At 45.0% G+C, this 13,621-nt stretch overlaps 2 protein-coding genes across 7 annotated transcripts in view; one reads left to right on the top strand and one right to left on the bottom strand.

The window, feature by feature from the left end:
- Positions 1-13,582, top strand: part of wnt10b (wingless-type MMTV integration site family, member 10b) — a 34,856-nt gene extending 21,274 nt beyond the window's left edge. For all 6 annotated transcript variants that reach the window (XM_037104299.1, XM_037104295.1, XM_037104300.1 and 3 more), the window contains 3 exons: positions 9,158-9,420; positions 9,566-10,017; positions 10,127-13,582. In XM_037104299.1, coding sequence (XP_036960194.1) covers positions 9,158-9,420; positions 9,566-10,017; positions 10,127-10,627 — 1,216 coding nt within the window. In that variant the 3' untranslated portion in view covers positions 10,628-13,582. The remainder of the gene's footprint in view (positions 1-9,157; positions 9,421-9,565; positions 10,018-10,126) is intronic.
- wnt1 (wingless-type MMTV integration site family, member 1) lies at positions 99-5,498 on the bottom strand. The gene is made up of 5 exons (XM_037104306.1): positions 5,177-5,498; positions 4,746-4,851; positions 2,518-2,771; positions 2,064-2,329; positions 99-1,938 (listed from the first exon to the last, which is right to left on the bottom strand). The coding sequence occupies exons 2-5, from the start codon at positions 4,844-4,846 to the stop codon at positions 1,447-1,449; spliced, it is 1,113 nt and encodes a 370-aa protein (XP_036960201.1). The 5' UTR covers positions 4,847-4,851; positions 5,177-5,498; the 3' UTR covers positions 99-1,446.
- Positions 13,583-13,621: the final 39 nt, after the last annotated feature.

Genomic DNA, 13,621 nt, shown 5'->3' with positions numbered 1-13,621 from the left:
GTTTTTTTTCTTTGTTTTTGTTTTTTTTATACAGTAAACAAGCAAAAAAAAAAGAAAAATGTTCTGTTTCTAGTAAGGGTCGGTTGTGTTACACCAAAAGAGAAAAAGGGCATTAGAACAAAACTTCTCCTGACATGACAGTAATGATAGTATATTCTCCAGCCGCTGACATGTACATAAATCATTCAGCAAACTTACAAATGACATCATCATAAATATATTCATAGATTTTAATATTTACATCATTTTGGTTCTCTTAGCTGATATACAGGATGATTTCTTCAGCAGAGGCTGCATTCTTCAAAATAAAATTTATTTTGACCTCAGCCTAGTTTGAAGTAATACACCATTTGCCTACTTAAAACCTGCTACACACATGTATCAACAGGAATTTGGTGTATTTTTTTGTTTTGTTTAATTTAATGTATATACTTCAATGTTCATCTCAGTAGGGCTATACTTTTTCATTCTGAGAGATTGTGCAGGTCACATTTTATATATCTTTTATAACATTGACCTATCAGATTTGCCAAACAACATCTTCTCATGCTGTAAGTTTCAGTGTATTGATAATACATTCAATTTTCATGGCCTCTGTATGATTTGTTAAGTCAGTTTCTATTTTCCTTGGCGAGTGCCAGTCCCAGTTATGTACATCAGGCGCATCTTGTGGTGTAAGTCAGAGTGCCAAATCAGGGTTGAGGTGTTTTCAACTCCAGAGAAATCTAAATAAAGGGGCAACTGTGGTGAGGAAAGTATAAGTGGTTGGGCTCCATCCAGGGTCTAAGTACACAAGTTGGTAGGAGACGGCCCATCCCCGGAGATAAACTTCACACACATTCATGTGAGAGAAGCCAAACTTCAGCAAAAGAAAACAAAACACAGATTTTTTTTTTTAAAATAACTTCCCTCCTGTTAGAGGTCTTCACCAGTTTATGAGAGCACATGTTTGTGGCTCTCTGGCCACAGAAACATCTGTGAAGCATTGTGTCCAGTTTCTGCCCTCACTGGGGGAGACGAAGGCTCTCGTAGTACCTGGTTACAGAAATTGATTCTCCACCACATCATTTTGTCCCCTTGCTTCTATTTATCCACAGCGTAAACATTTGATGTGGGATGTGGATTATTTCCATTCTACAGGGATGGCTGTAGTGACAGACACCCTTGTATTACTGTTGAGCATCAAAGGCCAGGAGCAAGCACATAGACTCCCTCTATACCCTGTTCATATATTTGTGCTTTTATCACTCTTTCACAAACACTGATTGAATTTTGTGCTGCAGTTCCCTGGATCAGTTTACCCGCCTTTAAGCTTTTGTAGCTTTTATCTAACATCTCATGCCACTTGTGTGCTAGTGGTTTTCTCAGCCAGCTACCTGTTTTGATAAGAAGTCCTTCTTTGCCTTTCATGAATGCCTAAATATTCAGTCGGTTGTCCCCCTGCGATCATAGACACTGGTGTAACGTTCGTGTACTGGTGCAGTTCAAGCAGCTGACATGACAGCACCAGTGGAAGGTGCAGTGGCAACGCTCAGTCACACTCTCGGTCCGGGTCTTAAACCCACGTCCACAGCACAGCAGCTCACATCCGTCCAGGCCCGGAGAAGAGCTGTTGCATGTTCTCCCAGAAGTTCCCAAAGTGCCCGTTTTGCCATTGTATGAGCAGAAGTTTGGAGATTTCTCAAAGTAGACCAGGTCCATGGCGGATGGGGGTTTGTGAGCCGGGTTTTCAGGCTCCAAGTGTCGGGGATCAGCCCTGTGAGAGGCACGATTGCTCCCCTTGTTGGCATAAACGACTCGGGATGCACCATCAAAGCGGTCTTTCAGGAAGTCTCCAACTGTGCGGAAGCTGGGCAGACGCATCCAACAGGTGCGCACGGTGCAGGAGCCTGACATGCCGTGGCACTTACACTCCTGACGCATCTCTGAAGACACAGTCTGCAGAGAGGAAGACCAAAGGCTTACTGAGTAAATCACCATATTCAAGCCACAAATACTTATAAGCAACTGGAAATTCTGACAACTACAGACAATTATGTCAGGGTTGAGTATGAAATCCTCACCATTCTGCCAGCCTCATTGTTGTGTAGGTTGGTGAGGTAGCGCAGATCTCTGCCCCTCTCACTGGCGTCCACAAACTCACGGCTGAACATCCGGCCAAAGTCCACATTGTCGCTGCAGCCCCCCCAGTGCCAGTCTGGCCCTCCAGGACCTCTGCGGCGATAATCGCATGTGCAGGACTCAATGGCACCTTCTGAGCAGGAGCGGGCCACAGCATGGGTCACCCCTGCGCTGGTGATGGCAAATATAAATGCGGTTTCTCGGCAACCTGAAGAAAAAACACCAAAACTTCCCATCAGAACCTGATCCAACTTTTCAACTTGGCTTTGCTAATTTTTTGCCCCCAAATCGGAAAATATTTGGAAGACAAAGCCTTTAAACGTCTACATGAGATCCATTACATCCTGCCCAAAAATATCCAAATATTGCCTGGTTAGAAAGACAAGAGAGGCTCACCACGATTGACGATTTTGCCAAAAATCGCTGGGCTGTGGGTGGTCGGGCAGTTCCAGCGGCGGTTGCGGAACTGCCACTTGCACTCCTTTATGGCAGTGTGCAGCCCAGCAGCGATGGCATGCAAGATGCCAGGATTCTGCCGAATCAGCCGGCGCTGGCGACGACTCAGTAGGGCCAGGCTTGGATCCAGGACCAACTGCACGTTCTTGGAGTTGGTGAGGAGGTTGGACGAGGAGGCAACATTGACAATACCCCTGGCACAACAGAAGGACAAGGGAAGTCAGAGTCGAGCAGCTGGCAGTTTATGCATGTACCTCCTTCTGAGCCCCTCTACACTAGTAGACTGATGTGTCCTGGCATCTCGTGGGTGTTTGCGCCTTTAAAATGCAACTGTGAGGAGAGAGTTAGTCTGTGAGTTAAAATGCAGGTGTCCGCCTTGGCAGTTACCATGCAACTGCATTTGTACCTGTTTATCAATCACTTGGATGTCAACCAGGTATATGTTTCATAATTACAGGACATTCTCATACTCTTCTTCTAAATACTCAGCATCTGTTTAACTCTCATCAGGATCACACAGTGAGGGACTCGCACGTCCACAAGAAACCCCCCTTCACGGGTTTGCATCTGTCTTCTCTTTCAAAACAAATATTCTCTGTCTCATGCGATCAGCGAAAAATCTGAAGAGAAGTAAGCAGCTCTCTGGGATATTAGAGTGTCCAAATATGTCCATCCTGTCAAAATGTCCCAAGCCACCAAACAGTCCGTTTTCCACATTAGATTTGTGTGCTTTGAATGTGAAATATTCGCTGCCCAAAATGTTCAAAACTCATATTCAGTAGGCTATACTTTATGTCATGAGTAGTGTATAAAGGTTACTAAAAACCAGACTGTTTGAATATTATAATATAAATAGCTGCCACATATTAGGAAGTGTTGCGGTATAAGGGTTTGTCACCTGTCCATACTTGTGTCAGAATATGGCACCTGTGCTTTTTTTGGTTTGCTACAGATCTTGGATCAGTGAATGGAGCTTAGATGTTCATTCTGCTTGTCAGGTTTCAGAACATGTCTAGTTTCCCGTGTTTTCAGTACACAGGCTGTGTAATTTTCCAATTTACATTCTGGCAACTTCTGTGAGTTTTTCGCGTTCAACGGTTTTTTTTTTCTCCTGTAGTGTAATGTCTCCTGTTAAGCATTATCATCCGGGAAAAAAAGCGGGCGAGTCTTGGCCTGTTAGAGGTCTGACCCAGACAGTTGTGTGGTGAGGCCTCAGGACATTAATAATCATCTCGTCTTTTTCTTCCAACAAACTCCGCGGTGTCGTTTTTCCGCCCCCTCCTACAAATGTTTTCTCGGATTTCAGCTGACATTTTAAATATTTGTAAAAACGCCTAACGTTGTGCGCAAATACTGCCCATCTAATGACACCGCAAAAACGACAAAATCTTTTCGTTAAATCATTACCCCAACAAACCCAGCCCACAGTTTATAGATTTTTAAACAAGCGAGACAATATGTTCGCTGACGCACGGACTCCACAGATCCTATTTTTATGTTTTGTTTTGTTTTTTTGTTTTTTTTTTTGGTTGACAAAGTCTTGTGAATTTTTCAGCTCCAGTTGTAGGTTCGCTGTATATATACAGGAATGTACAGTACTGGATCAACACGAGCCTGGATAGGACCTCGTGTGGGATTCGTTTCAGCTCCGAAATATATCCATATTTAATTTATCCCACATTGGACCGAAAAATGTTGTCTCGTGTTCAAACCACACTGCCCAAATGACAGGGAAGCAGAGGCAGAGAGAGAGTAAATTAAATCTACCGCAGTTTAAAGGTAAAACTGTAATTATTACAAATGTAATTGCTTTATTGTTGAATAGATAGTCTGCTGTAGCTGATTTCACCGGAGGATAATAAATTAAGCGAAAGAAAATAAAAAAAAACTGAAATATGTCATGGTTGAGCTCACATGGAGCAATTTGGAAACGAAGCCCACAAGCTTTAATATCATGCGGTTTCGCCTTTTTTTTCTCTCTCTCTCTCTCTCTCCCCCCTTCTCAAACAGAAGTTGTGAACGGTGCCAAAACTAACACATTATTTCGAGCATGCAGCACTGAGTGTGGTAACCCAATAAAACTCTGTTAGCGCAGCGTTAAATAGGACGTTCGGGATGCTGATAAGGGAATGATGAGACGGGCGCATCATCTCGGACAGTGAACTCACCACCACCGGCCGCTGTTGTTGACGGCCCCTGTGCCCGAGAGCGAAGACACCAGCAGGATGCAAGCGGCTTTCACCCCTAACAGCAGCGCCAGGCTCCTCATCGTGTCTTCAGGGCAAACATTAGGAGGGGGAAAAAATCACTCATCAACTTCTCTGTGTCATGGTTACTACTCAACTTAAAGATCAGCTCCAGATCTGTTTTACATGTATCCATCTGAGCGCGAATATGTTTTTTTTAAAGGCTTAAAATTAAAAAAAAAAAAAAAAAAAAAAGAAGAAGATGAAAAAACGGACACAGGTTTCCCTGCATCACAGTTGCTTACAAGAAATTTGACAAGTGATTATATTTTATACATGGTAAGATCTACTGAATAATGATTAAAAAAAAAAAAACATGAGCATGCTGCAAGGTGTTTTTTTTATTTACTCACCGCGCCACAGGACGTGAAAGGTGAAAGGTGAGAGAAGCAGGAGAGCCCTAATTGACTTAGAGGGATCTGGAGTGCAGACAGGTTGCTAAATGATGTGAAGTGTCCAGGGCAGGATGCTACTGCTGCTGCTGCTGCTGCTGCTGCTGCTGCTGCAAGTCCTCTTCACTCTGTCTCTCTCAGTGATGCTCTGCACGGCGCATTGAACGCGTGGGACAGTCCCGAAGACTTGATCCCCTCGGTGAGTGATAGGCAACACATTCTTCTCTTATTGAGCGCTACGAGGGGAATAAAAAAGGGATTTGCTGCTCTCATCTCCCTCTGTTTTTTTCCGAGCCTTTTTCAATAGGATTGGAGGGAGGGATAGTTAATGCTCTTCATAGGGCGCACAATGAATAAGGAAACACAACTGGGCAGAGAGGAGAAAGGAAAAGAGAAGAAGAAGAGGAGGAAGAAAAAAAGGGCAATCCACAGAGTTGCGCATATTACTTGTGGAATCTCACGGTCGTCACAGAATCGATTCCCCTGTAAATGTGAGAGTATTTCTTTCTCTTTTTTTTCTTTTTTCTTTTCCTCCACTGGCCGTGCGCTCGCTCCCACATCCAGTCTTGCAAGGAAAAAAAAGGAGAAGTGAAGCCCCTGAAGCAGCAGTGATGTGTTGGTGCAGATGCTGTGGGTGCGCCCGGTTTGGTGCTCCGCCGCTGCTCAAAGCTGGTGTCACGGTGCAATACAGTTACAGCGGAATATGAGCCATCTAAAAACTGCCCTTTTTACCCGGTGGTTGGATTAGCCTACTCCCTAACCGCATCTCCTCCTCCTTTCTCCAAATGCGCTCTCAAAATGTGCTGTGACTAAGGGCATTTCTGTACATGTCTTCCTACCGATCCCCTCACAAGTGCACCCTTATTTTACACCAGTGCGCCTACATTTATTCATTAATAACACGTTAAAACTGGGCGGTTTTATGAGGGTTTTCCTGAGATTTGGCCGAATACACAAAAGCTATAATCTGCAGTGTTTGTGCCCAGGACGCGCACGCCACGCGCACTGCTTGAACGCAGAAAGAAGCAATAATAAGCTCTCAGTTGTCATATAACTCACACTGCCTGCTGGGCTCTATATATATATATATATATATATATATATATATATATATATATATATATATATATATATATATATATATATATATATATATATAAATACATATATACACACACACACACACACACACACACATATATATATATATATATATATATATATATATATATATATATATATATATATATATATATATGTTTTTTTTTCCCAACGCAGGAAAGATGAAATACGGTCTCCGATCTGAAGTTTGATGTGTGATGAAGCAGGAAAAGAGGGGGACGAGTTAGAATAAAAACCATTCCAAACATCTGGCCTGCAGACCTCCCTCGACGCACATGTAGCCTAGTGTAATCACAGCTTGAGCCACTTTGCGGCATCTCCATCTAGCCCTCAGACAAGGAGCAGGCTTCAGTGTCCCCAAAAACGTCTTCACGTTGGTTCATGAGCGAATGTTTCATTATGTGACATTTATCTGCTAATTTGCATGTTCCACATAAGTCAGTGCGGCGGTCGTAGCCGGAATAATCTCTCTCTCTCTCTCTCTCTCTCTCTCTCTCTCTCTCTCTCTCTCTCTCTCTCTCTCTCTTGCTCTCTCTCTCTCTTCCCCTCAGATGACAGTAAAAGGAAGTGGGGCTTTTGTAAAACGGCTTTAATGACAGCCATCCTACGTTTATACTCCAGCCTTATATGAAGGTGCTCAAACGGGTTTCCTGGAGCAGTCATGCGACACCGAGCAGATTAGAGCTTCAATCCGGATAAAGGGGGCCTTTTATATACAAATCAACTTCAAATCACTTTTTAAGCCACTTAGATATACACGCCAAGGCAGAATGCTAATGCACTTTTCATTGCTGCAGCTTAGGGAATGGAAGGAGATTAGATGAATTGGTGTCACTATGCGAACCGTGTTCGAGGGGGGTTTTAACTTAATTTTATGAAAGTAGCCCGCATGCACCCTTCCTCGGTTTCCAGCAGCAGCAGCAGCGTGTCTGTTCTCGTTAAAATGTGGTTACATTCTCTGGACAATTATCAGATTCACATGAAGGACACTGACTTGTTGATTCAGCAGCGTTTGTTTTTTGCTTAAGTTGGATCAACACGCCGACTGATTGGACGCCGAGCTGTCACATCCAGTCCGAGCAGAAGGCCTCTGCATCTGGTTTCACGAGGCCCGGCCGTTACTGAGCATGGGGAACTCATTTTACTAGATCATTCAGAAGATGTTTGGTGGTCTTATGCTTAAGATTTGCCCTCTTTAACGCATCACACGCTTATTTTATTGAGTGTCTTTTCGCCGGTTATATTTTGATATTCAAGCATGCCACGATCCCAGCGCTCAGACCTGTCACTCGCGTAATGTATGCATCCAAATTTATACTGTGAAATAAAGACTTTGCAGTGACAGAGTGAAGTTGTTTCAAACACAACAATGAAGAACAGCCGCTCTGATGGAGGTGGGAGGAAGGGGGGGGGGGGACCACATGACTAAAAAACAGTATTGTTGGAGGGTCTGTTCGTGGAGCCGCCTGCCTGCTGCTGCCTCCCTGTCGTACAGTGGAAGCAGCAGCTCTCCCCTCCCCCCATCCATCATTTAACTCACCCCTTTATGAACAAAAATTTTCTTTGACTTTCCATATTTCATTTTACTGAGCTCCTCTTTGTTCTTCCTCTCCAGCGAATGGACGTATGTTCTACTTAATCCACCGTCTCACCAATAAAAAAGCAGGACGCAATGCGTTCATATTTCTGTATTATATAAAATATGTTTGCAGGATCTTGTGTTTTTGATTATCGGCCGAGAGTTGAAACTGTTTTGCGCACCGTTTGGAAAGTGGCGCTTGTGCGTAAACGTTTGGAGACGTCGTTTTACGCTCGGATGAATGATCACATTGTCAAATAGCAGAATGATCAACTGTTGGTCCAACTTTCATGTTGGCCAATATTTTGCAAACAGCCGCCTGTGGAGGCATCTCCACCCCTCCCCTCTCTCCCCCCCTCCCGTTTACTCTCGCCCCCGAGCTCCTCTGTTCTCCGTCTTCACTCGTCGGTCGTTTGGCGGTGCATCGATAATACTCCACTCCTTCTTCTTTTTTTGTTGTTGTTGATATTCTTAAGACACGGGACTTTATCACCGGTGTTTTAATGTCACGTCGCGAAAGCCGTTTAACAAAATGGAGCTATCAAACAAACTCCGTTGGGACCAATTCCTGATTTTGGCAGCAGCACTTCTGTCACCTGCATTAACGTGAGTGCACTTGAGAGCGCCAGCAGAGTTGATGTTACATGCGGGCTGTGGCTGCATGGAATTCGGCAAGAGTTGAGGGAAGTTACTTAGAGCGATATGAAAGAATATTTAGCTCATCTAGTTAAAAAGTGAAACATCTGCATCTGGTTTCACATGCTTATTTAGTGTTTTTGAAACAGTGGAATAGATGTTTACTATTTATTTTTATTATTTATTTATTTATTTATTTATTCTATCTATCTATCTAAACAGTGATGTAAAGAATACCATTTGGTTGTTATTTTCCCATAAAATGTATTTTGTAATTCATCCTCTGCGTTTGTGATTTCTCAGCTGGATGATCTGTTCAGAATTATATTTTTCCCTGCTCGAAGCAGCATCAGTGGAAACACTTGTAAATTCTTGTGCAATCGATTAACACGTTTTATTGTTAATTTTATTTGTCAAATCCCTTTGAGATTAGAAACATTTTCTAGTTTATCCTTAAATCTTTTTGTATTTTTCTGATTATCATAACTATCCAAAACATCTTTCAGTTGCCACATACTTCTCTGAATCTGACTAATGAACTCCTGACCAGCTCTAATGACCCCCCACACCAACTCTTTCTCTCTCCCTCTCCTCCCTCTCTGCAGGGTGCTGTGTAATGATATCCTCAGCCTGAAGGTGGCAGGAGATCCAGTCCTAACCCCTAACTCAGTGTGCCTGAGGCTGGCAGGCCTCAGTAAACGTCAGATGCGGATGTGTGTGCGGAGCCCTGATGTGACAGCCTCGGCTCTGCAGGGCATCCAGGTGGCCATCCATGAATGCCAGCACCAACTCCGGGACCAGCGGTGGAACTGCTCCACGCTGGAGGGCCTTGGCAAGCTTCCCCACCACAACACTATCCTCAACAGGGGTGAGAGCCTGAGGCAAGCTAATGCTGGTCCAAATGTGACCTGGATCTGTGGGGGTTCTGGTCACAGATACGGGACTGTTTCAGAGCTGCTACATTCGAATCATTTTTTAACTCTTCTGTGTGTGTTGGTGTGTCCTGTTCCTAGGTTTTCGCGAGAGTGCCTTCTCCCTGGCCTTGTTGGCAGCGGGTGTGGCTCACTCTGTGGCCTCGGCCTGCAGCATGGGCAAGCTGCGGGGGTGTGGCTGCGAGGCCAAGCGTCGGCAGGACGATGACAAGATCCGGCTGAAACTCTCACAGCTGCAGCTGCAGACCCTGCAGAAGGGCGGGGTGGGCCTCGGCATGACACGGTCATTACCCTCAGAGCTAAACGGTCACCATGGAGATCTGCCCGCTAACCTGCGCCCTGCCCACCCTTCCGCCCTGCTCAAGCCTTTGCCAGATGAGCTGAGCTCCATGCAGGAGACCTGGGAGTGGGGGGGCTGCAGTCATGATGTCCGTTTCGGGGACCGGTTTTCCAGAGACTGGCTCGATTCCCGCGGGTCTCCACGAGACATCCATGCTCGCATGAGAATCCATAACAACCGGGTGGGGCGACAGGTATGTAGCATGCGTATCCACTGTATTCTTAATGTTCCTCAGAGCGCAGACTAGTGCCTTACGGTCATATGTCATCATTCGTTTACATCTTTTGCCTTTCTGTCCACAGTTAGTGACGGACAACATGAAGAGGAAGTGCAAATGTCACGGCACATCGGGGAGCTGTCAGTTTAAGACCTGCTGGCATGTGTCTCCAGAGTTCCGGGTTGTGGGTTCTCTGCTCAAGGAAAAGTTCCTGTCAGCCATCTTTGTCAACTCCCAGAACAAGAACAATGGGGTTTTCAACCCTCGAACAGGAAATGGCGCCAGCGGCAGCACGGGGGGGCTCAATGGAGGACGCCGTAGAAGCATGTCCAGAGAGCTTGTGTACTTTGAGAAGTCTCCTGACTTCTGTGAGCGTGACACGTCTGTGGACTCTCCGGGTACACAAGGACGCATCTGCAACAAAACCAGCTACGGAACAGACAGCTGCGGCTCGCTGTGCTGCGGCCGCGGACACAACATCCTGAAACAGACACGCAGTGAGCGCTGCAACTGCAGGTTCCACTGGTGTTGCTACGTGCTGTGCGAGGAATGTCGTCTCACGGAGTGGGTCAACGTGTGCAAGTAGATTGCAGTTCTCCCACTCCCAGCTGCCTTTACCCATCCAGGACTCAAGATGGCGAGCCTGTCCCTTCGCCCACTCCTGTTGTTGGAGCTTTTGTTTTGCTCCTTGTGTAACTCTCCCAGAATCTGTTTATCCCCCCCTTTCCTTTTTTTGGGTCCATCATCTGGGATCTATTTTCTCTTTGTAGCCGCTGTTATTCTCAAAATGCCAAGTCAGAGATTGAAGAGGTGACTCACGTCGTTTGTCTTGCCTCGGTCTGTTTAGACGCTGCCCTCTCAGCCATGAAAACGGCCTATACCCCATCTTTTCTATCCCACAAAACAAAGACGAGCGACAGCAGAGAAGCATTTCTATTTCAAAGCCTACATGCTGACTCATCTCATTGTACAGTAGCTGTGTATTTTGATGTGATGTATATTTGTAAATGTATTATTATTAATATTAATATTGTGTCGGAGCCTGTCTTTTTGGTTTGGGTTCATGACATACCTGAGCTGTCCGAGTGAACCTGTGCTGTCCTAATCACGGTTTATCTTACATTTTACTCTTCTAACGATATTTACTCTATTTGCACCTGTGAATCAGACAGGGCAATTCTTAATTGGCAGTCAGTCTCAAAATCTTTTAAGTGGTTTGACTAATATAGGATGACAAGTTAAAAAGGATGGTGTTTTTTCAGGGGCTGATAGATGTGATTGAAATTTTTCTCACTGAAGCAGTAGGGAAGAAAGCAGATCTTGTAAAACTCCAGATGGAAACGTTGATACAACATCAGTTTAGTCTCTGAACAAACTATCAGTCTAATTCATTTACATCTAGTAGTAATTACATCATTAGAAGGGTCTCTAGTGGTCTTGAATCCATTCAGTATTATGACAGAAACACGCATCCTCTTGATACAACTGTGACGTGATGTGTGTCACTTTCCTATGAAATCATGACTGAGCTCTTGTTCTTCTGCGCTTGCTTTTGTCCACTTCATCAGTCTGAGCACTCCTTTAGATTCTTCCCACATGTCGTACATGTCAAAGTGAGGGATGGTCCTCCTTTAGAACTGATGCTGAAGGGTGTGTGTGTCTGTTTCTGTGTAAATGGGGGGCAAGTTCTACGCACTACAGATTTGGGAGGTGAGAGGCTTTTTTATGGCCACTTCATGCTGAGAGAAGGACTTTTTATGGCTGCAGGATATTGTTTCCTTCAAGTATGAGTTTTATTACTGGAAAGAAGCATCAAGAGAGCAGAGAGTGGGAGGGGGGGGGGCGATTATACCAGTCTTTGCTGTGTGAGCATCTGAGGGGATCATCTGTCCAGAGTTCATAGCCAAAGGAGGGACTCGCTGAAACCACGTGGAATGCAGTGTCCCTGTTACCTGGGAGACAGACTACACAAACAGAAACACAGGGACATAAACACATGCATGCGTTTATGTGCAGAGACACTTACATGTAGAAAATCCTGGCACTGATGCGCAATCAAAAACATCCATGCTGCTGCGCTCATGTGAAGTGTCAGACAGCCCTCCTGGTGACCCGAGTGATTTGCATTCTCATTCCAGTCACACCGCAGACTGAGAAAAACGCTAACGTCAACACCTGATTAAATTTACGATAACAGCATTCCTCGATATCGGAGATGATCCAAACTGTCTCCGTGCTGGGGAAAAACTCCTCTGCCGTGTGGGATTTAATGCCAGTTAAGCCTTGTTTGTGTGGACTTCTGTAAATATCGCTTGACTCCTGAGGAATGGCAGAATCGACTGTTCTGTTTGCTTGATATTTAGTGAGGGAATATAAGAGAGACAGCAACTGGCGAGGAATGATAAGGGAATGGATTTCTGGTTTGCATTTCTTCATTCCTTTATCATTTCACCCTGGAGCTGCTGCAAGAGGGAATTTCCTGTCACTGTTTGTCCCATGTGTGAGACAGAGGTTGGTGGACAGCCTGGGATTGCTTTCTCTCCCCTCTTCTGCGCTCTCTTTCCTCTCTTTCTCCCCCTCATTGCTGCAGATATAAGACACATGCATAGCAACACATTGACTGCCCCCCGAGTAATGACAACCAGACTGGGCTGAAATTAAAGAGAGGGAGGCAGAGAGAGGAAGTTAGGAGAGATAAAAGTTACTCTCTTTGATTGACAGGATGATTATATGTATAAAGTAAGGCGATTTAGTATGTTTAGTTGGATATGAAGATAGGGAGATAGATCCTTACTGTACGTACAGCAGAGATGCAGAGGCAAAGGACAAATGGGGGTATGGCGAAGGGGGGGTGAATAAAGTGTACTCTGTATAAATACATGCCTGAAAACATCTGCTTCTCAACTCCCCTTTCATTTTTTGATGTGGGACAGGCAGAGAAGGAGAGCGGGAGAGAAAACACAAGGAGCCAGCTACCCAGAACATCAAAGCCCCTGCCCTCAACGCGCAGGCCCTCATTAGTTCAGCTAGCAGAACCAACGAGACTTGTGATTGTGTTTGCTGGGGTGCACGCTGGCAGACACTTCAGAGGAAAGGCTCCTTTAAGTCGTAGCTCCCCACCCCACCTCTCCTGCCACCACCCGAGCCCGCTGTAACCCCCCTGTAACCCTCTCGAAAAAACTCCCCGGCGCACACAAACTCAGTAGGCTCCCCCACCATCCACTCCACCCCGTAATCTGGTCTGCAGCTGCAAACATCTGCTCCCCTCTTTATTCCTCTGCCTTCACCACTGGATTGATAAACACATCTATCACCGGACCGCTGACCGACACACAACAGAGAGGAAGAGGGAGGCAAATGTTGAATTCACCTGTGGCTGTGGGGCTGGTTTTGGGCATGTCATGTAATCACTCTGGGGGTTGTTTTCTTTTATGGTTAATGGGTTAAACCCACACTTAGGAGTTCCTTCCTAATTCCTGTATGTCTTGTCATCCTGCTGCAAAAGTACACAAATATAAAGTAACATGATACCCTAACGAAATCAGTACTCAGACGTAGTAATCTTCTTTAATATTGATTC

This window comes from Acanthopagrus latus, chromosome 7 (genome assembly GCF_904848185.1).
Source record: "Acanthopagrus latus isolate v.2019 chromosome 7, fAcaLat1.1, whole genome shotgun sequence".
Classification (NCBI taxonomy): Eukaryota; Metazoa; Chordata; class Actinopteri; order Spariformes; family Sparidae; genus Acanthopagrus; species Acanthopagrus latus.
Note: the sequence above shows the minus strand (reverse complement) of the source record. Positions and strands in the feature narration are given on the sequence as shown.